The sequence below is a fragment of the Falco biarmicus genome, chromosome 2 (genome assembly GCF_023638135.1).
Source record: "Falco biarmicus isolate bFalBia1 chromosome 2, bFalBia1.pri, whole genome shotgun sequence".
Classification (NCBI taxonomy): domain Eukaryota; kingdom Metazoa; phylum Chordata; class Aves; order Falconiformes; family Falconidae; genus Falco; species Falco biarmicus.
This window is the reverse complement of record NC_079289.1, coordinates 113606237-113628504: the sequence shown is the minus strand read 5'-3', so window position 1 is coordinate 113628504 and position 22268 is coordinate 113606237. Positions and strand designations below refer to the sequence as shown.

At 44.3% G+C, this 22268-nt stretch overlaps 1 protein-coding gene across 3 annotated transcripts; it reads left to right on the top strand.

Moving 5' to 3' along the window:
* Positions 1–2051: 2051 nt before the first annotated feature.
* On the top strand, positions 2052–19335 carry LOC130144853 (cell surface glycoprotein CD200 receptor 1-B-like). 3 transcript variants are annotated; one of them, XM_056329080.1, is made up of 7 exons: positions 2052–4037; positions 6984–7072; positions 7875–8183; positions 9581–9817; positions 11840–11935; positions 13335–13381; positions 14670–19335. In XM_056329080.1, the coding sequence occupies exons 2-7, from the start codon at positions 7006–7008 to the stop codon at positions 14793–14795; spliced, it is 882 nt and encodes a 293-aa protein (XP_056185055.1). In that variant the 5' UTR covers positions 2052–4037; positions 6984–7005; the 3' UTR covers positions 14796–19335. The 3 variants fall into 3 exon arrangements, with proteins under 3 accessions (XP_056185055.1, XP_056185053.1, XP_056185054.1); XM_056329078.1 differs by having other exon boundaries at positions 2056–4037; positions 9569–9817; XM_056329079.1 differs by lacking the exon at positions 2052–4037 and adding an exon at positions 4081–4214 and having other exon boundaries at positions 9569–9817.
* The last annotated feature ends 2933 nt before the right edge of the window (positions 19336–22268 follow it).

Here is a 22268-nt window from a genome sequence, read left to right as displayed (position 1 = left end):
TTAGTTTGCATTTGAGAGGTGAGATGTGTAGTTTTTTCCAGTACAGATACAGGTTTCTATATCAGGTATGCTTTGTTATAAATTGATTTGTTCCACTTGATACAAAACCCACAGAAATGGAAGCCACTAAAAAAAACCACTATTGAGCCTTCTCCTTTGCCATGTGATAACAGTATGGATTTCATATTTGGGAGCATTGATCTAGCTGCTCTATAAACACAGAAGAGAAGATATTTTCTCTTCCTGTTAAAAAAAAAAAAAATAATCTACTTCTATATGATGAGTCTGGGGAGGGCTGAGTATGCAGCTCCTTGGGGCTGGAGTAGCTGACTCCCAGCTGGGTCCGCTGCGGGTTCCTGGGACTTCTTGCAGGATGTTCACAGCTCTCCCTGGGGGGAGGCAGCTGTAGCTTGCAGGGAACACTAGCTTCCCTGGGGGGTGAAGGAGGAGGGGCAGTGAACAGGAGAGGGGCCCAGTAGTCCTGTGTCTCTAACCCTGCTTGGCACTGCCTAAAGCACCCTTTAGCGATGCTACACGTAAGAGTGACTGATAAATGTGGAAGGACCGCCTGGGGTTCTATTTCTGCTCTACACCATTTCTTCTGCTATTTCTTTCTTTTTAAGGTGGGAATTATTTGAGGTTTGTAGCTTCTTTACGTGCAGTTTGGGATGTGTGGTGCATCACGTTTTGCCTGTAGAGTGGGAGGCCAATACCTCTGGCTGAAAGATGGGAGGAAACTTTTATCCGGGGAGTCTGAGATACGTACCGATTCTTATTGAAGTGTTTTGGGAGTAAAGTGTCCACCTATAAACCATCTCTTTTCTGTTCATCTTTGAATACTTGTATAGGAGACTTTCTTGGATTGTCCACAGTTCTGAAGGCAGTAATTGTACTTACAGGTTGTTGGTTTGCAGGTTCCTCCTGGAAAACTGGCAGCTAGGTGCAGTAGGTCCACAAGAGGCAGGAATTAAAATAGTTCAGGTCAGGAACATCTGGAGTATTGGGATGGAGTGAGAAGGCCCTGAGGTTAATGACCTACAAGTGGTAAGGGTCCTTGTAGGACCATGAGCAGAAGTTGCTGAACACGGCCATGCTGGTCTGGTGAGTGTTAGGGACAAATTAGGCGACAATTAGGGAAAAATTAGCTACAGTTAAAAAATAAATCCTATTCTTTGGTGTTGGAATTACAATATAATTGCCTCTGCCTATTTTAACCTGGAAGTGTCAGGTTTTAAAGGCTTCATTATCAGCAGTGGTTCTTCCCATATGTTTGCTGACATTGGTGAGAGCTGCAGATGGTTTATACCTGGGGAGGTCAAGCTGTTAGGTACATGGACTAGTTTTTTTTCCCCATACAATGGAAAACGTAAAGCAAATCTCTTCTGCCTTTCTGAAGGGAAGAGAACAGATTACTGGGGGTGGGTGGTGGGTAGCAGTGGTGGTCTTGTTCATCCTTTGCTCCTACTCTCCATTCCCAGTGCTGGGTTACGGTGCTTCCTGAGGAGGCTGGCTGCAAGGATGCTATAGGTGTGAGGTGTACAACTTCACTCGTGTTCTTGGCTCATAACTTTGTGGGACTAAGCTGTTTTCTAGATGGGCTGGCGTTAAAAAGGTAAATATTTCTGAGAAGAAAGGAAATACCCACCTGCCTTCTTGAATTACAGGTATTAAAGGTAAAAAAAGCCAGACAAAATACTCATCTGTTGTATAGCATTTTTATTCTTTTTCCCCTCTGGGAAAAAGCCAACTTTGTTGTAATGTTACATTAGTACTATCCTAAATATTAATATCTTGATGAACCCAACACACAGACACCACAAACCTTTGCCTTTCTGTGGAGGAAGCTTCAAGCCTATTTACCTTCGGGTGTATGTTACCAAAACACTGTAATTTTACAGTTGTTCAGTATAACTTGTTCATAACTGTTTTCAAAACTCCTTCCATTGGTCTAGTTCTCTCTTTCAGAAAGCCATCTACCCTCTACTTCCCCATTTGTTGAGAACACTTCGGAGTTTGTATGTATTTGGAACTGAATGAAACTAGCTCACGAACCGAATGGGTTGATTTTCGCAGCCACAAACCATCTCTGGCTTCCACTGATGCCAGCAGGTATGAAACATACAGGAAATGCACTATGGAGCTACAGCTCCTCCAGCCGCTGACAGTGCTAACAGCCTTCTGCTGTGCTAGGACAGGGCTTCATGGATGCGTTTTCAGGCCAGAGAATAAAAACACTAGGAAGCTGTAAAGTCAAACCAAAGGTCCATTAGCCCAACAGCATGTGCAGTGGCCAGTTGCAGGTGATTAAGGAAGATGGCTCAGGACAGAGCAAGAACGCAACCTCTCCTCTCCCCCAAAAAACTTTGCAGTTTCTGAGAATGAACAGCTTTGGGAGTATCTGTCTGCTGCACCTTTTGATATACAATTTGTCTTCCTCCTAGGGCATTCGAAGTCTTCCTACATTTTCTAACTTCATTTGCAGCAGAGGGACTTTAGGAATTCCCGGGAGAGGACCATTGCTCAGGAGAAACCGGGGCAGCAGTCGAGTCAGATCTGCCCCTGAGCGGGGACTGCCGGCTGCTCCCTGAGCTGGTGCAAAGCTCTCCACGAACAGGCTGCACAAAAATATGCGGGGAGCTGGCGCCTGAGGTGCACGGGGTCTGCGGACACATGGACACATCTGCTGCTGCATTTCTTCAGGTAACGCTTACAAATCAAACGCCTGGCAGCTCGCGTTAAAACTGAGGAGTAATGGGAGAAATTGCCGTTTGAACTGCTCCAGTTATTTATTGCAAATGCCGTACCATGGGTAACCCCAGCTCCTCGAGTTCCCCACGCTCAAAAGGACAGCTGAACGTGGAGGCTGACCTGGGGATGTTGAACATGTGGCATAACCAGCACCTCTCACTTCAGAAAAGGTGTTGGCTGCCTGCAGGCTTCAGTACTGGTTGCTGTGTGGTTGGTGAGTGTTTGGTTAAGGGCTCCCGGCCCCCTGCGACGACAGCCAGCCCCACGCAGGGCGCAAGGACTCGTGCCTGCAGAAGCCCTGCCGCCCTCCCAGAGCCAAGGGATGGGGAGTATGGCTTGGAGAAGAGAAGCCTGGGTGAAGAGGTGGAAACATCAAATGCCTTGTAGTGGGTGATATGAAGGCTCTAACCCATAAAAGTGTGGGTTTGGATTTTAAATAACGTAGCCTTGCTTCGTGTATTGCTTACCTTCTCCTCGTGCCCTCCGGTGGGAGAGGTGACACAGCTGTGTGCACCTGCCTCCTCTTCTTGCCGTCCCTGCCAGCCCTCTCCTGCCCAAAGAGTCTGTTATACAGGACAGACTTTTGAGGCAAGGTCTTCTCTACCCTTTAAAATGCTTCAGCTGCAAAGCAGAGCCATATTTTGCAGAGTTAATCATGGCAATGGCTATTGTGACATATTGGTTACTCTTTAAAAAGTTGTGGTGACGACTGCCGCACTGACTGATTCCTCGTTCTTTATAGTCTGCACCTTTTCCTCCTCCGGATTGTGTCAACGTATATTTTCATTATGTTGGACTTTGCTTACGTTTATCTGATTTTAAGTCGGTGCTTTGCGTAGCTCAAGGCTCGTAGCTCGTGTTTGATGTGTAGCAGCAGACAGCTTTGTGTTGTGGTTTGTTCTTTGTGTCAGAAAGCGGTTTGTTTCCCTAGTTGGTGTCACATCCCTGCCGCGGGAGTGTGCGACCAGCTGGTTTGTTTTCACTCAGCCCTTTCGGAGGGGGTAGGGGCTTATGCCTGTCTGTGGGACATATCAGCTGCCTGTTAAGATCTTGGAAGAATCAACAAAATGGAATTAATGAACTGTACAGCTGAAAACGGGGATTATCTTGGATGGATGGTCCTAAACTGAGCTAGTTCTTACTTCTTTGCAACTGTACTCGTGAGGACGGAGTGGGGGGGTCCAGGTACATCTCTGGGCACAGGAGCCGCCTCGCCAGCAGCCACCGGGACAGGCATCTACGCTGGACCAGCTGCCTGCGCTAACATCTCCCTACCCATCCCCAGAACTGTGAGTATCAGAAGACCGGAGCACGGTGGCCCTGCTGCTGTGCGCCTCGCAGGCACCCCTGGCCGGAGGGCTCCTCTCCAGCCTGGCAGCCGGGTAACGCTCCTCCAGCCTCAGCGTTCCTCAGGATGGATCTGGGGGTGACCGGTGCCGTTCCCCCGCTGGAAAGCTGAGGCTGATGTAAGAGTGATGCGCATCTTGTGCCAGCCACCGCCATCAAGGCTGAGTAAAAATTTTAATTTATTTTTATGTAGTTAGTGAGGCATTTTAATTTCATCAAAGGAAATAACACAAGACGATCTACAAATATTCATTTGCAGCTTTTAGATCAATTTGATTCAGCTCTGCTTGGTTTCTCCTTTTTGGGTTTTACTTTGAGACTGACTTCTCGCTTACACAAGCATTCAAGGATTGTGAACCTTGAAATTTGCAGTCTAAATTCTGTGCTTCATACATGAATATTTAAACATATACTCTCTTCTTTCTGTAGGGCTCCACTTTTAATCATTAATGCCTGTTCTTTTGAGCAAATAACCCCCATATATATGAGACTTATATGCATTTTTAAATAAAGATTGTTCTCTGGGACAAGTTCCAATATGACAATATTCTCTTTATGCATATTTATAGATCCATCAAAATTGGTGAATACTGAGTTTGCTGATAAACACTGTGGAAGTTTTTTTTTACTTTTGAAAGCGTCTGAAAAATTATTTGCAAATTGGGTCAAATTAAGTACATAATTCTGGCCAAAAAGCATCTTTTATTTTTTGGTTTAAAAAAAAAATAATTTTTCACACTTTTTGATTGAAAGCAACTTTTGCATGCATACTTTATCCAAATTGCAAAAATACCCCAAACCTTTTGACTGCATCAAGTAACATAAAAGAAAATATTTCATTTGTGGCAAAGATTTTAAGTGAACAAGAATTTGAATTTGGGAGTTTTTTAATATAAGAGTTATATTCCTTGTTGCATGTTAGTAGCAGAGTACTGATCAGCATGGTTGTACTACAACTTTTTACGGGTTACAACGAAAGCTTTTCATCTAGATGCATCAGTGTTTTGTTAGAACCGTGAAGAAAACCGTCAGGCTGTTGTCTGAATGTGCGGGCACATCGCGTTGTGTTTAAAAAAATATTATTTTCTTTTGCACTCAGCTCACAAATGTGGCAGCGTTTGTTCTTTTTGTGCCACAAATGTAGCAGTGCTCTGGTATTTCTTCTGTGCACCAGGTGTCCTCACTTGATGTATTTGACATTTAAAATGATTTTTTTAAGGCTGCGTAATTGAAGCCTGTTACTTTTACAGCAATTGATACCAGATGAGGATTTAGGTTCCTGCGTGCGCAGTGAACCCTGGCTGCCTTTCCTCCTCTTCCCAGCGCATACTGAGAAGCATTTTTGTATTTAAATATGGGTGTGAACAGTGTGTGATCTTAATAGCCCAGAAGGGTAGTCCTGTTGCAAAACATATGACATTTCTGATTCAATCATTGCACAAAGATATTTGCTTCTCTGGTGCGTATTAGGGTTTGACTTGGGAATGAAAACAATGTTTCAGTATTTCCCATGGGATGAAAACACAATTTTCCAGTCATCGCTGTGGGTGACTGATTCAGAACATAAAAGATTTAAAGAGATACAAATGATGGCACAAAGGAGAGAATGACAAAAGGTCTACCACGAGCATGATTTGAGGGAATGCGGAGGCGAGTGATGGACAATGAGATGGCTTTATGGGCAGGCTACAAGGACCCTCAAGACAAAAGTGTGGCCACTGATTTCTGAGACAGTAACATCAGAAAACTGCAGTGCTGTGGAAACAAGCAGATGCTCTGAGACCTGGGCTTTTTTTCCCCAGCTGGCTGGGGCACAGCAGTGTGTTGGTTGTGAACATTCCTGCTGTGACAAACCAGCACAGGTGCCTACTGCAGCAGGGTGCTTCTCCTTGAGACCTGAGCCAAAGAGTTTGGGAGTTTGACTGCGGGAATACATGTGTATATTGTTCAGTGCAGTGCAGTGCAAGTTTGCCATGCCAAATTGGGGTCGTTTGTATATGATACCTGACCATAGGAAGGTATCAGTGATGTTTTTGGCCAAATCCATGTTCAAACAACAGCTGAACGGGTTCACATCAGGAATCTCCACTGAGAACCACATATATTTTGATTGGAAAGCTTTAGGATAGCGTAGAGTTCTGCTTTTTTGTGTGAACCAGAAAACAACGCGTTTGGATGACGGCGCTGTCTTAATCTTACCAATGAACTGCTGCTCTTTTTGCCAAAAAGGAGCTAGCCGTTTCTAAGATATGGTTTGTTAAAATGTACATCTGGTTGTGGAACAGCGTAAGTTACTAGATGCCTCTGGTTCACTGTGTCTAGGAAAGCAGCAAACAAACTCACGTGTTTTTGATCTCTTGCAATAGGATGTTTGCCCCTTTTTGTTCTACTGCAGAATTGAGTTACCCTTCAAGAAATGAAAAGCACGCAAGGGTCAGGAATCATTTTTTTGTCAAACAGTTGATGAAGTTGATGAGGTTTCCTGTACATGCTGTTACCTTGATTTTTCAGAAAGAGTTGTAACGCGTGCACGTTTGCTCTTGCAAAACCTTTTTTCATCTTCTGCAGGTAAGTCTGTGAAGCAGCAGGAAGGGGTCTGTAGCTATCTTTGTGCTAGCTAGCTGGGCGTGAATAGGGAGCAGCCAGAGGTGCCTGTAAAATGGTATCAGAGAACCTGGATTTTTTAAACTTGTTTGTAAACAATAGTGGGGTTCTTATTTTCAAAACCCTTTTTGCTTTACTTTCTTCAGTACAAGAATGATACTGGACATGAGGTACTGTTTAGAACTTGGTTTTTCAAAGGAAACAGGTTTTACTATGTGTTCTTCTTAAAGGGGTTCTCACAGTTTTTGACTACGTGCCATTTTCTTTGCCTTTGCTTTCTGCAGTTGCTGATTCCTTCTGCTAAAGATGGCTCAGACATGGGCAGTTCTGGCTGCGCTCCTTTTCTTGCTAATCGATCTGGTTGAAGGACAAGGTAAGCAAGAAAGATCTAAAACTACATACAGCGCTCTTTAGTACTCTATATTCCCAGCTCACCAGTACACTGAGACTTCACAGTTCACCAGGGGAAATTTTGCTTATTGTTCAATGTGAATGCAAATAGCGATGTCACCTCAGCTGCCAAAATAATCGTGCGCCTTGCGGAGCGGTACGCGATGATATATCTGATAGAAATCCAACACAGATCGTCTGAAGAGCCATCTCCTGTTCAACTGGGACGATATCAGGAGAGCTATGATTTTCTCGTAGAAACCGGATCTATATATGCCCATTATCAAATATGCCTGAGAACTAGTGCACTGAGTGATCTGGGGTTTTAACCTTGTCACAGGTGTATGTTTCACCGCTATCCCTGGTTTTACCCACACTTTGACCAAGGTGCCTAATTCAATAACTCAATAATTTTTCTGAAAAGTAGTTTACTTTTCCTTAAGGTTGAATATTCCTCTCTTCCCCCGCCCCCCCCCGCCCCCCATTAGTTTTTCAAAACCTATATTAAAGTGGTAGAAATCTGTTGCCTAAAAAAAGGTGGAGGACCTGCATCTCATCAGCACACATCACATAACTGCACCGTGCCCCAGCAGAAAGGCATCGTCCCCACTGCATTTCCAGATTTATTCCAGTAATGCTACTTATATGTGTCTGCACAGAGCGGTGTGTCTCCAAGGTGCCAGTACAGTAAGGAAGCAGAAATTTTTAAGTGTGATGAAGCCAGGTTCCTAGGCTTTGACGATGGCTGTAGCATCATTTTTAATGTCTTTTTTCTTCTTATGTAGCTTACAACATGGTGAATGTGGAGGTTGGTCATGAGGCTGTGTTGAGTTGCCCTTACACCTCCAAGGAGCCTTTGCTAATGGTGGTATGGAAGATGAAATGCAGCACTTGCTGCTTGTTGGCCTATAGAAGTGATCACAACAAGACAAAGAAGTTAAACTGCAGTGAGAGGATGATGTGGAGATATTCACCTGACAGTGACCCTGCTCTTCGGATTTACCCTGTGAACCTTGATGATGAGGGAAACTACACCTGTGAAATCGTCAGCAGAGCAGGGAATTTTCTATTTTTCTCTTCTCTGACTGTGACAGGTAATAGACATCTTGCCTTTTTCTGGGTGTGTATGTTGTGTAGATAAAAATGATTTGCTTTAGTGGTAAGAAATGAAATTCATTTTGGATCCATACTGAAATTGAAAATAAAGAGGTAAGCTGATTTACTCTGGCTATGTGGAGAAAGGCAAAAGGCATGAGGAATTGTGCAACAGGACTTGGCTGTTCTGTGGAGAAATAATCTGGGGGTTTTGTGTTTTGGTTTATTTAACTCCTCCTGACTCGCAAATGGGATGTTTTAAAAGGCACAATTCCAACAGTCTGCATAGTTTCTGAACGAGTTCTTTGGGCATAATGTTCACACAACCAGGAGTATACACTCTTGGTTAAGTTAATGCACATAGAAGGTACCAAATAAACATTGCACCTACAAGCCGAGCAAGAGGATGCTAAAACAAAATTCACAATGAGGTCAACATGTGTTTTGCCTGGGTAAGAGCTGAATAGGAAGGAAGCAAAAGTTTCAGGACACTATCTGGAAATATTTTACTCTTCCAGAAATATTGAAAGCTGTCTATAAGACTGCATCATTAAAAAATGAAATTAGTCTCTTTTCCACATAGTCAGGAGCAAAAGAATATTAGGAAACATAATGAATACATCAAATAATCCTTTTCAGATAGACAGGTAAACTATCTCTAGGTTTCCATAAATTAAAAAAACCCAAACAAACCCAAAACCAAAAACAAGCCATGAGAGAAGATTTTGTGTTCTGGCCATGTTAGTTAAGCCATCTGAATATAACTAATAATTATGGGAAATGAATTTTGGAACTCTATAATTGCTATTATTAATTTTTATCACTTGATTATTTTTTGTTGTTGTTGTTTTTCTCTGCAGGGCCTTGCCTTTCCCATAATGGCTTAGGTATTGTCTGAGCCTTTGCCTGTTTCGTCAAATGCAGAACATGAATCGTTCAACTTTAGGCAGAACAGTTTTGTCCAATTCCTCCTTTATTTCCTTACTATCCAAGTCCTGATCCTACCTGCCCAATCTCCTAAATGTTGTAGCTGGAGCTGCAGCAAGCTGTGTTCTCTTCAGTATGCGTGCTGCCCTGCTTACAAATCTCCATTTAATCCACCCCCTCTGTCATCCCACCTTCACCTGTTACAGCTGCAGTCACCTTTCAGAAAACAGGAGGAAGCAGTACTTTTAGATGCAGCTAGCTAGTTTTAGAGATACTCACCTGGGACTACTTTTTGATGTATCTTTTTGTGTGAAGATCGTTGGTACTAATATTGCAAATTATTTTTAAAACTCTTGAATTAGTCATGCAAGCTAAATACGACCTGATTGTCAGTTTCTCAGTCGGTGATTTAGTACTGAACTAGAACTAATGCTTGTGGCCTTTTTTAATTCTCTAGTCCCTCCGACAGTGACTCTGACCTATGACAACAGCAGGGGAGTGGTCTGTCGAGCATCTGCTGGAAAGCCAGCTGCTGACATCTCCTGGGTCTCTGCAAGTAGTCACAGCACCGACGAAGAAGTCCATCACCCCAACGGAACAGTGACCAGAGTGAGCTACATAGCCTGGGTCAACAGCACGCATCCCACTGTCACCTGCCTGGTTACCCACCCAGCTACAAACCAGACCCTCTCCCTAGACCTGTCACGTATGTAACGTTGTTCTGCAATTGCTCTTCATCATGCTCTTGGGCTTCTTTGTGCGCTGCTGTGAAGCTGTTCCACTGAGTTCCAGGGCTCAGCAGATTGGTTTAAGTGGGGTTACAAGCCAAAGTCCTAGTGTATGTTGGTAGAGAAATTAATAACTTTGAATTAGTCAGTTGAAACCAAATGTTTCGGGGCATTGTATGGAGAAACTGTCAGTGCGTGCTTCTTTCTGTCCCTGTTCTGTTTCACAAAAGTTTCTCATTCTGCTTTTGGTAGGTTGGCCTTGGCTGGCTGCCACCCGGTGCCCACCAAGCTGCTCCATCGCTCCACTGCCTCAACGAGACAGGGGGAGAGGAATACAACAAAAAGCTCACGGGTTGAGATAAGGACAGGGAGGTTATTCACCACTTACTGTCACGGGCAAAACAGACTTGACTCAGGGAAATTAATTTAATTTAATTTTTAGCCAATCAAATCAGGGTAGGATAGTGAGAAATAAGAATGAATCTAAAAGCACTTTCCCCCCACCCCTCCCTTCTTCCTGTGCTCAGCTTCACTCCCAACTTCTCTCCCTCCTCCCCCTGAGCGGTGCAGGGAACGGGGCTGCGGTCAGTTCATAACACTTTGTCTCTGCTGCTCCTTCCTCCTCATGCTCTGCCTCTGCTCCAGCGTGGGATCTGACCCGTGGGACGCAGTCCTTCATGAACTTCTCCAAACATGGGTCCTTCCCACCAGTAGCAATCCTTCATGGGCTGCTCCAGTGTGGGTCCCCCATGGGGCCACAGGTCCTGCCAGAAATACTGCCCCAGCCCGGGGCCCTGCCAGGGCGCAGCCCCCCAGGCCCAGCCGGCCCCAGGGGGGTCCCCGCGGGGTCCCCAGCCCGGGCTCCTCTCCCCGCGGGGCCACGGGCCCTGCCAGGAGCTGCCCCAGCGCCGCTGCCCGCGGGTCACAGCCCCCTGCGGGCACCCCCTGCCCCGGGGGGGTCCTGCCCGGGCTGCGGGGGGGAGCTGCTCCCCCGGGGGCTCCATGGGCTGGGGGCACGGCCCGCCTGGCCGGGGGCTTCTCCAGGGGCTGCCGGGGGGTCTCTGCTGCGGCGCCTGGAGCCCCCCGGCCTCCTCCTGCCCCGGCCTGGGGGGCTGCGGGGCTGGGGCTCTCGCACGTTATTCCTCCCAGCTGCTGTTGTGCAGCCGTTTTTACCATTTCTTAAATACGTTATCCCAGAGATGTTACCAATGTTGCTGATGGGCTCAGCCTTGCCCAGCGGTGGGTCTGTCTTGGATCCAGCTGGCGTTGGCTCCATTGGACATGGGGGCAGCTTCTGGCATCTTCTCACAGAAGGCACCTCTGCAGCCCCCCACTACCAAAGCCTTGTCATGCAAGCCCAGTACAATGTTTCAGTAATCTTTTTAATCATCAATGACAGAAAAGTTGCTTTCAGCAGCCACTGTAATACAGCTCACTAATTTTTGGTTTGAAGCTTTGAACCCCTGAAGCTGAATTTCGTCCAGCTTCCCACAGTGGTGATGGTCTGGAGAAAAATTCCTTGGCGAATGTCTGTCTGTGACTTTCAAGTGACCTTTCCCGGGGCCAAAGGTAGTAAAAGGTAAAATTCAGCCTCTCAGCTGGCTGTGCCGGACCTGTTGGAAGTCTGTTCCAGTAGGTTTTGTAAGAATGGCTGAAGAAGTGCTCGTATCACTGAAATGAGTCAGCAGAGGCATGAAGGATACAAGTCAGCATATACCGGTCATTGATAACAGCATTTTACTGGGATGGCTGGAGAGCTCATTTGAAGGAGACCGTGTAGGCAGATGAGTTGAAAACAGAAATGTGTTTGTACACACAAGTGATGGGGTGTGAGTTCCTATTGCTGGCTGGCATCCAGACATCTCATCTGTGTGTCTCAGCTCGTTTGAGCTGTGGGGTACAGGATTAGCTTTCTCCTCTGGTTAAGGTAGATAGTAACATCGTGCAGTCAGTGGGTACTGACATCTAGCTCTAACTAGCTTTCTTTTCTCATCTCTCAGATACTTCTCCCAGGATTCCTTACCTCCTGATAGCAGGACCTGCAAGTGTTGCTGCTGTCAGTGGTGTGACTTTATGCTTGATTTTCACGCGCAGAGGTAAGGCATTTGATGAGCCTGAAATGTATTACAAGTCTATTGCTGACTATGTGCAGGTACAAGGACATGTCCTTTATTGTTGAGAGTGGGGTGGGAGGCAAGGATTGAGGAAAATATCTATATGTGATACATTGTCCTTCTGAAAAAGTCCTAGTAAAATAAGGGGTGGAAACTTTCAAACAAGTCTGGAGTTTTGTAAGCGCCATAGTTGTTATGATATTAATACATTATATGTATGTCAGAGAGTTATCCAGGATGAAAAGGATTCTTTCTGAGAGTCAGGTAGTTAATGAGTTTTTAGAATGTGATTGTTCTGCATTTAACGACATAAAACTATACATGAGGATGACAGTCCACAAGCTAGTCTAATGACTAGGCACAAACAAGTGTCCTGTTTCCATCAGCAGTTGTAAGTTTTCCCCTGAGCAAGCGTAAGAATAGGCCAAATGTACATACTTTCTCCTGGTACACTAACCATTTCTCAGGATGCATATATTTAATTGATACTGGGTCAGGTTTATACTGAATAATTTGATCCTGACAACTCAGATGATGGTTTGCTACTCTTGGAGTCGGGTAAGATGGCTGTGATGGAGGATGAAGGGAGTAGAAGCCCAAGCGGAGGCTTAAAAATGGGAGTAAGAGAGAACAACAGGCTGAAGGAGAGAGTGTTTTCAGGAGAGCGGGAGATGAAGCACTGGGAGAAGGCAACGTAGAGGTGGGTGAACTGTAAATGGAAGGAACCTGCAGAGAATCAGAGTGCCTGGTTTAGTCCTCTCCTTTGCCTCAGTGCTGCTCTAGCCTTACTGCTTGTCTGGGTTTCTTCTGTGGGCTCAGTGTCTTCCAGGTTATTCCCCCCCCCGCACTAGGCATGTTACATTGCAGGTGTATTTCAGCCACCAGGTCTGAACAAATGGGGTGAAAGAGGGTTGGTGAGAGGGGACAAGGAGGGGAGGTGTGCACTAGAAGAGCAGGGGAGGCAGGGTGAGGAAAACAGAAAGCAGAAGGGCGGGTGTCATCAGCGGTGGCAGCACGGACCAGTGCTTGTAGCACTTTGATGGGAGCTTGTCCCTGCTTCTTTGGGGCAGATGAGGAGAGGGACAATGCGCACAGATAGGCTCCTTGGCCCAATGTGTCCCTGCAGAACTGAGGAAAAACGCACTTAACTGAATCAATTCAACCAGGGTGACCAAAAGCTGCAATAAAGTGAAAAATAAAACAATAGTGCAGTCAAAAGTAGGACACACAAAAAAAAAAAAAAAAAAAAAAAAAGGACTTAACGTATGAGCGTACTATTTTGAAGAAAGTCTTTCAACAGCTGAGGACAGCTAGAGGAGAACTCTTGGTGTAACAGCTGTGCACCTTGCCCCAGCAAACCATTTTAATTTCTTACTTCCAGTTTTCCAGGTACCTAAACTGGCACGTGGGTCAGCAGCACCATTGGCAGTAAGTGTTGGGTTTGTGTGTGTGCACACGCTTTGCAGTTGTTTCTGTATTTTTCACTAAAACATGTAATTTCATTGCAATGTGCATGCTTTGAAAAAACTCCCATTTATCTCTGTGTGTGGTGGTGGGGGTGTATGAGGAACAGTGGATCTGGGAGGGTGTCTGTCCTTTGGATGGCCCTACCTTTGTGTATATTAAGAGTACCTGAGTAGTTGTTTAAGCACTAGATGGAGAGTGATGTAGTGCATTCCCTGCCTTAAGAATACAATAAATCACATTTACAATGCCAGTGGTTAAGCTGAATTTTAAACCTCCTAAAAGTTAATGTTTTCACATTTCTGCTTCAGAGAGTAATTTTAATTCTGATCTTTTGCTTAAGAATATTTATTGTCCTTGATGGCAGAAACCTGCCTGATGAAAGATGGGATGAAAACAGACACGCATTTAACAATGAGGGGGAAAGGGTGCACTTCCTTATGCTCTATTAGGGACAAACACAGCCATGAAACTTTTAAGTTGTGGTTCAAATACTTGGAAGCTCGGAAGCAGCAGCAATAAATTTGCCACCACAACTTTTACTTCCTCTCTAATTTCAGTGTGTTGTGATACATATTTAACAGGGTGATAATATGCTGCCTTTTCTCCAGGGCTTCTGCCTCATTTAATGCACATTGAAAAAGTAATTCTTCATATTTTGTTTTCTACTCATGGTTAAATTAATGGCTGTGTGCCTTGTTGCAAACTAGTCAATCTGAAGTTAGAATGATTAATTTCTTGATATGCTCTTCCATGGCATTTGGGACAATTTGGCTGATGCGAATGGGAGTTACAGAGATCAAAGTGAAAAGCTTCCAGTAATTTTAGGTGCCTAAACTGGATTGCCTGTGGCCTGTCTGGGTGTTTTTTGGTTGTTTGTTTGGGATTTTTTGTGTTTTTTTTTTTTTCCCCTAGAGAAGTTAACATTGTTCATTAGCATCTATTTTGCTGAAAATACCAACATTTCAAAATTTGCTTTCAATCATATTAAGAAAAAAAGATTTGAAGGCTGTCCTGTTCAGGCATCGTGAAGGTGGTTGTTGTATCTTTCTGTCATGTCAGGTTTCACCTTCTGTGCCCTGCCCCTCTGGTCACAGAGCTTAGAGGAATAACTTCACAGTTCTGTTGCAAAATTTATGTTACCTACCAGGTTTCTTCTGGTCTTGTTTTTTTGTTTGGACTCTATAGAGATGATGGTTCCACAAAATTTTACAACATAATATAATGGTACATGTTTTTCTTTATATTGCAGACTAAGAATTTCAGGTCCACACCATCACGTGTGAAAACAGCAGTGGTCAAGCCTCCTGTCTTATCAGAGATTATCTATCAGAATTATGATCCAACAATGATAAATATGAACTATGCAACAGTGTAGGCATAAGCAGTCTAACACCAGCTCAGCTACTGCTGATACCATACTTGGACTTCAACGAACAGTACTCAGACTTTACCACAAAGCAGGCCAGCAGAACACTCAAAATACCCCGCAAAAGTCTTTCCTGATCTGAAGGCGGTGGGGGAGAGCAACCCATTTTACTAAATTTTTTGAAATCTTTCTCTAAATATCAGTACAGCTCTTGAAACATTTGAAACTTTTAAAGATGGAGTTGGGGAAATACTGATCTGAGTTTTGTTTAAACATGGTATGAGGTATGTGCTGTCTTTCCTCAAATCAGTAATTGATATATTTCTGTGCTGGAGTCACAGATCGGTGGTGAAAATGAGGCACTTTTTTCCATTTTAGCAATGGGATTCTCTCTTCAATTTTGTGTTAGAAACCAGGAAGTGATACAGGGAACCCCAAAACGTAGAAGGTCAAAGAAACACATCCAGCAGAAATGCAGAAATAAAAGAGTTGGGTTTTTTTCTGGGTAAATAAGTTATGTGTGGCGGAGGTATTTGTCATCTTTGTTTATTTTGTTTTATTTTTTTTTAATTAAACTTTCTGTTTGTATTGCTAGTGGAAGAAAAAAAAGCCAATTTGGAATTGTACTTGGTATGGAAATGAGAAACAGAAATGGGCAGTTTTCTAAGATTCATTTTCAAGTAAACGTGCAAATATGCAAATATTTACCTAAATGATTCTGGTGCTATTTGGGTGAATGTTTACTGACCAGTTTCTTAGAAGCTGAGTTCACAGTGTGGTTTTATTGGGAACAGAAACTTGAAGTTGTGAAAAATGCAGGTGGTGTGCTTGTTTAGAACACTCTTAACCAAACCATTTATTTCTTCTTATCCTTGTGCTTCCAAGCTGAACCACCACCACCCTTCCCGCCCCTGACCCGTTGTTACCTCCAGTCCTCGTTTGTCAGGTTTGTCAGACCTCCCAGATGCTAATGCAGCAGTAAACGTACCGAAATGTGGGTTTCGAACGGCCTTTGCCTGCTCGTTGCTGAAGGAAATCATCTCTGCTCCACCAGTGTTCTTAGGCATGAGGATGTCCCTGAGCCTTTTAATTGCACTTCCCTTTATCACTTCTAAATAGACATGGGGGGGGCACCTACTGACATCCCTCCAGTCCAAACATTTTATTTTAGTTGGAAAGGCATGAAGAGTGATTCTCTGCCTTAATAAAAAGTGCCTACAGAAGGTAGTCCATTCATGCCTGGTACCAAGCGATGCCTTTCTCGTGCTGTTAAATGGCAATGATGGGTCACTATCTCAGAGCTGTGTACAGCTCCTCCGTGCCATCTGTGGGGAAGGAGACACATCTTTTGTTGCATAAAGCCTCTGGGAAAAAATAGTGGCAGATAGTCAGAATTATTGAAAGCAGGTTTTTTGCAGTGCTGAGTAGGGAAATGTTTTGGAGCTCTTGTGAAATCCATCATAGTGCCGTAGTGTAAGGAAGCGGTTTCCCAGTTCTGCTGGCCCACAGCTGGTGGTGCGTTGTGGGCGTGATCCAGCACCCTTTTTTGTTCTCCCTGTCAGCCGGGAGCTTTCACAATCATGACGCTGCCAAGGAGTCTGTTGTGACTGGAAGCCTCTGAAACTGGGGGGAGATCTCTTGTTGCTTAGGGGACTGCCCAGCTGGATTTAAACTTGGGTTCCTAGGCTGGTGGTGCTCCGTGTGACAATCGAACAGGGGTCGTTCCTGTGGACAACTACAGCAGTGCAGGTCTGTCTTATTCAGAAGCTGGACCGCTGCGGCCAGATCGAAGGATGACGTGGCTGTCAAAACGAAGAGTTAGGCTGTGGAGCAGTCTACTTTTGGCAATCACGGTGCAAGTGTGTTGTGACTTTTAGGGTGCAAAGCAAGAACGTTTTGTAATTCCTTTGCACAAAGAGAAATGTTGAGGAGTAAGATCTAACAGAAACAGAGGAAATAGAACTTAGGGAGATGGTGGTGTGTGTGTGTGAAAGCTGGAGAAGCATCGCTGTGTTAATTAACCCTGGCTGAAAAGTGTGGTTTCCATGCTTATGATTTTATTTTCCCCTCTAATCTGTATTTCATGGAATTGGTCCAGTCACCTGCAATGTGTCAGCATTTCCATTAACCTAGAAATTCTGAGCAGACTTTGATGTGCTGAAACAAGGTGCTCTGGCAATGAGATAAGTCCCTTTCATGCTGCAGGTACTTGGTGAAATGGGCTCTGCTGGTGGTTCCACAGCTCTTAACAGCCATGGTGGGCTAGGGTTTGCCTGATTTCTTATTTCTGGGATGGACCAAGAGCCAGTTCTGCTGCAACCTCTCAGAAAATTAGCTTACAGCACTGTAGTCAGGCTCTAATCATTACCTGTTTACTGCCAACAAAAAGCTTCAGCTACCAACACACAGCTCAGGCGAACCCGCATGTTGCAGGCATTAAAAGACCTCAGCTGCCTAATTGTTGTATCTTCCTTCTGAATAAAATTGGCCCTCAAGTTTTTCAAGCTTGTTGTATATGATTAATAAAACTTATTAGGCCAAAGAGAATAATGTGGCTACTGGCGGTGATTGCAAGAAAGGATGGGACGTGAATAGTGCTTCCAGGCAGAGCATAATAATTGAACAAGCTCACTTAATTTTCTGCTCATCTTTTGTGTTTGTTGTAAGACTGGCATAAGTGGTAGGTAGTTTCAGATATAGAATTTGCTGCTTGTTGAGCTGTCTGCAATTCACTGGAGCTTTTGACCACAGGAGTGTTACATCCAAGCTGTCAGCAGGCGATAACTATTCCAGTGGGGCTGTCGGCTCTGCTAACAGCATTGCCTTTGGAAGGAGGAGGGTAGGATTAGCCAGGCGGTGTGCCCATGTGTACCCAGAAAGGAAGTCCTTGCTGCTTGGGATAAGACATAGAGATCTGCAAGCTGAATGGTTTTGTATGGAAGCAGAGAGAGGAAAATGGGAGAGACTGGAGACGCGGGTTGACAGAGAACAGTTAAGACCAAGAAAGAGAGCATGGTGTTGCGTCTTTGCTGCTTCATACTTAATGGTGTGATTAATTACTTTTTCCATTCCCACTGCCTGTCACTGGGTACCTTAACTGCTGGTGGTGACTGGTGAAGGACAGATGTTGTCACATGGGAAGCTCTGGGCATGGGCTTTGATGTTTTCCACTCTGCCTGCCGTCGCCAAAGAGCTGCGTGTGTCATGCTGCTTGGTCTCACAAGCTGCACACCAAAGGGTTAAAAGCCATGAGGCACGCACCTCAGGGTGGCGAGGACAAGGAGGGAGAGGCCTGAGAAGCAGGACTGGTGTGCAGCGGTGCCCGGCTGCTGGGCCAGGGCAGCAGGCTGGGTGCGGGACCCCCTCCCACGCTGCCCGGGAGCATCCCATGGGCGCTGCTGGCTCCTGCCCCAGCTGTGTCCTCCTGGGATGGCTGCTGAGAAAGTGCCTGTTTCCCGCCTGGATTTAATTTTGTAGGTGATCTCGAGTATTTAGAGAATGAGAAGAAAATCACTTAAGTATTTTCTTTCGTGTTGATTTTATAGGAGGTGGGCATCTCGGCGTAATCCAAAGACTAATCCAAATTGTGTTTTGGTCTCTTTTAGGAATTTAGTATGGAAAATAACCAACTTGAAGATGTTTTAATGAGTATATTTAGCATGCTTTTTTACCTTAATTGCAAGAACGCTTGTGGTGTTCTTAATACCTTTTTTCTTTATTTGCACGGAAAGCAAATTTAAGCAAGGCAAATATTTCAGACTGCAAAATTCCACATATTCTTCTGTGTCCTTGTCAAAATGCTAGGGAAACGGTGACTCTTTATTGAATATTCATTGTGAGAGAGCTACTAAAAGGCAATGGGTGTTGCAGTGAGCTATTTGAACGTTCTGGGGGGTGGGGGGTGGGAAATTAAACAAAAGGTTGGGAGTGTCAGCCCCTGCTCCGGGGCTGTTGCAACAGCTCTGCCTTGCCACTGCTGTTTTGGACAGACTATTTAGTCAAATCCACAGTTGATTGAACGTCACTTGAGCTTTTTAGCACTAAATGTGATTATAGATGAAAGCGCTCCTGTTTGTTGTGTGGACTTTCAGTTTATAGGGCACTCTTGGTAACAGCGATGATGTCTGCTTTATGATTAATCTATGAGCAACTTATCTCCTGGAACAGCAGGTGTTGCGATGCTGCCAAACAGTTCTTTGCTCTCTTTCTGTTCACCGAATATGGGGAGAAAAAAAAAAAAGTTACGTTTGGAACCCCATAAATTGGAATGTATCTTCAGATTACAAACAAGATTTGTTTAGAATTCTAATTTTCAAAACCAGGATCGAAATGAAGAAAGTAAATAATTTTTCTGCAGACTTTGGAAATGGAGCAAATGTCCTAAAGGTATTTGCTATCTTAGTGAATAGCTTGGTTTCCTAAGTTGGTATTTCTTGCAGCTGTTTTTTGGTCTAGCATTTTTGGCATCAATTTGTCATTACTTTTATTCTCTGATGAGAAAATAATACTTTCCTTGGTTCTCCCCTAATAAACTGTAACGCCTGTGGAATATTGTCCGGCTGGTTTTGACCGTTTTGTGACTTGGTCTTTCTGCCTTTGTGAAGTTCTTTTGTTAGTGTTAACTTGTCCTCAGCTACTTGGCTTGGTGTCCACAATCTGTATGCATTTGTCATGTGCTGGAGGCAGTGGAGAGCTCATGATTTAACCAAGAGGGTTTTCTACTACATTTCCTACCATTTCTCTGTCCTGGAGTAGTTAGCATTTGTGCTTTTAATGGTGCTTCTTTAAGCAATTACCCACTTTTCTCTTTTTCCTTAAAGCTGTCTCCCCAGTCCTCTCATGAACCAGTTGTCTCAGTTTATTGATTTTTATCTTTTCTAATTATTTTATTATCAGATTCTCTTTCCTTTTCTTTTTGGCATCAAATACAATTGCATTCTCCATTCAATTGCTTTAGTAGGTGCCAGATCCTCTCAAAGAAATTTTTCTTTATAGGATTTTATTTTTGGTGGTGGTGGTGTGGTGTGGAAAAATTACTTTGGGGGGGAATTAGAGAAAACTGGGACCTAATAGAAGCGTAGTATTACAGACAGCTTTTTAGGCTAATATACAGCTATGGCTTTCAGGATGGTTGGCATGCACAGAATCTACATCACCACAGCTCCCTAAGCAACACACCCTGCTCAGCACATGCTGATAGGAGTGACGGAGGATGGAGTGGAGTGGAGACCCTGCGGCCAGCTCTGCCGTGCTCCCTGCAGGAACGGGAACTCAATGGCACCACACAGCTGATAAGCTGCAGAGCAGTTGTCACATGAAGGTGACATGTCCATGGCTGAGCCAACCACTGTGGCAAAATGACTTTCCTCAGATGAAATAATCTCAGTGTAGTCCTAACACACACCTCCATCCCACAGCTACCTGCCTCCAAGGTACTACTACACCTCACTGGGCACGGGATGCCAATCAGTAACAAAAATAGAAATGGCTAGAGTCACTCAAGCTCCACCTAAATGTAAGGAAAATGGATCGTCCTGGACTGAAATAAGTCTGAAGGGGGGGAATCGTGTCTAAACTCCTGATTACAACTCTGATTTAGTGTTTAACTCTGACCCACCCTCTAAAGTTGTCCAAATCGATGAACAAAAGGAGTTCTAATGAAGGGAATTCTGCCTTGGGAAGGGCAGGAGACAAAGAACAGACAGTGAAAAGAACACCGCTCTCTAAGAAAGAGGCATTCAAGCGAGGAAGTTCTGGCCTCAAGAGAAGACAAGCTGATAAGGTGCTGCAACCCCCCACCCCCCCAACAAAACTTAGCTGGAAGTAGGAAAGTAGGACAAAGGTAATTGTGGCAGTGGGAGATTGCAACCTCTGACTCACATACCCCCCTCCCCCCCCAAAAGAGGAGAAAACCTTGCTTGAGGAACACGCTTAGTTATTGAAGAACTTCAGCAGTGCTATCTGAGGGTGCACACTAATTTACATTGGAAGCGAGCAACTTGGGACCAGTCCTGTATATGATGAATGAATATGCAACGTCCTATGAAGTATAAAAAGTGAACAAATGAGGGGAGAAATTAGGGAAGACCATAGTAACTTCTGGGATCAGTTGACAGGCTGAACCTGTCTTCTCCCCCATGGGGCCGCCTTTTGGGTAAGGACTTTATTCTACAGCTAACTCATGCTAGCTGTTACTGAGTGAGTTGTTTTAAGCTTGCTTTGCAGTCAGTGTATTATCACCAGCAATCTTTGAACCTTATTCTGTCACAAACCTGTATTTTGTTTAATGTGGATCATCAGCTGAAATTCATTTCGTGGAAGTTGCTGGAGATCTGAGTAGTTACTATAAGGGACTGACTGAGTGATGCTGTGAGTGGGGGTCCCCGAGTAGGTTGGTCGAACCCCCTCCAATACAGGCTGTCACAACACAGGTAGTGGGCAGGCTTGTTGGGCACAAGGGTCTTGTCTTTCCTGGGAAACTGGCAGGCTGATCAAATACAAAGGGTTCGAGGAGACCGCCCTTCTTAACGTGACAGGTGGGATGGGTGGGTAGGAACAATCAGTTTCAAATTGTGACTTGTTTTGGAATTTTCTAGTGTTCTTCACTGAACTTTGCCTTAGGGACACACTTACTCCAGGTCTCCTTGATTTTTTTTTGGCCAATACATAATAGAAGATTAATTGCTTGAGTATAAACCACTCCTGTGCTTCAGCTTCTGCAAATGTAAGCTCCCCTACCAAGTCTAAATGCATAACATGCATGTTACTTGTCCTTGGATGACATCTGCCTTGCATTATTAGGCAAATATCATAGCCAGTTTCTTGTTTTCCTCCATAGTTTACATGCAGCTTTGTACCATTCACAGCAGCCATAAGCATCCAGCTGAGAGAAACTATGCGGGCATTTATCAGTGAGGCTTTTCAGAAAATTTTGGTTATCAGTGATTTTACTTAGTTCAGACACAATAACAAAATATCTCTGAGATAATGTCATGCTTTCCCTGAATGGGGCTATACCTATGTCTGACTCATACATTGTTGGTAACATTGTATATAACCAAGAAATTGTGGACTGAGCTCCACTGTAGAAAGCAGATGTTACTTTATTCAATTAAGCATAATAAGCAATGATATTTTCAGAGAAAGAGGAGAACCACAGACCCCTTGTGCATTTGCAAAAATAAAACTTACCCCCAAGAAGAGTAGAAGCAAACAGCATAAGGAGGTTTTTTACTCGACTTTTACTCTCTTGTCATTATCAAGCTCTCACTGCATCTGCCGCAGTGTTTCCCATGTATTTTCTAGTGGTTTTGCCTATGTTATCAAATCATTTAGCACACAGTACCCAGAGAAGCCTCTTGGACTTCCTTGTTCAGACGGGCTAGTCTGAATTGGCCTCCATGTTGACTCCTGATTCATAGTCTTATTTTTGTGTGAAGGCTTGTATTGTTCTCTAGCACTGATCCTGGCCTCCACATTTAA

Excerpts from the sequence above, each read along its gene's own strand:
- LOC130144853 (XM_056329078.1), top strand. The coding sequence starts at position 7,006 with ATGGCTCAGACATGGGCAGTTCTGGCTGCGCTCCTTTTCTTGCTAATC. Across the intron at positions 11,936-13,334 it reads CTTGATTTTCACGCGCAGAG|TTTTCCAGGTACCTAAACTG; the intron begins GTAAGGCATTTG and ends TCTTACTTCCAG. Across the intron at positions 13,382-14,669 it reads GGTCAGCAGCACCATTGGCA|ACTAAGAATTTCAGGTCCAC; the intron begins GTAAGTGTTGGG and ends TTTATATTGCAG.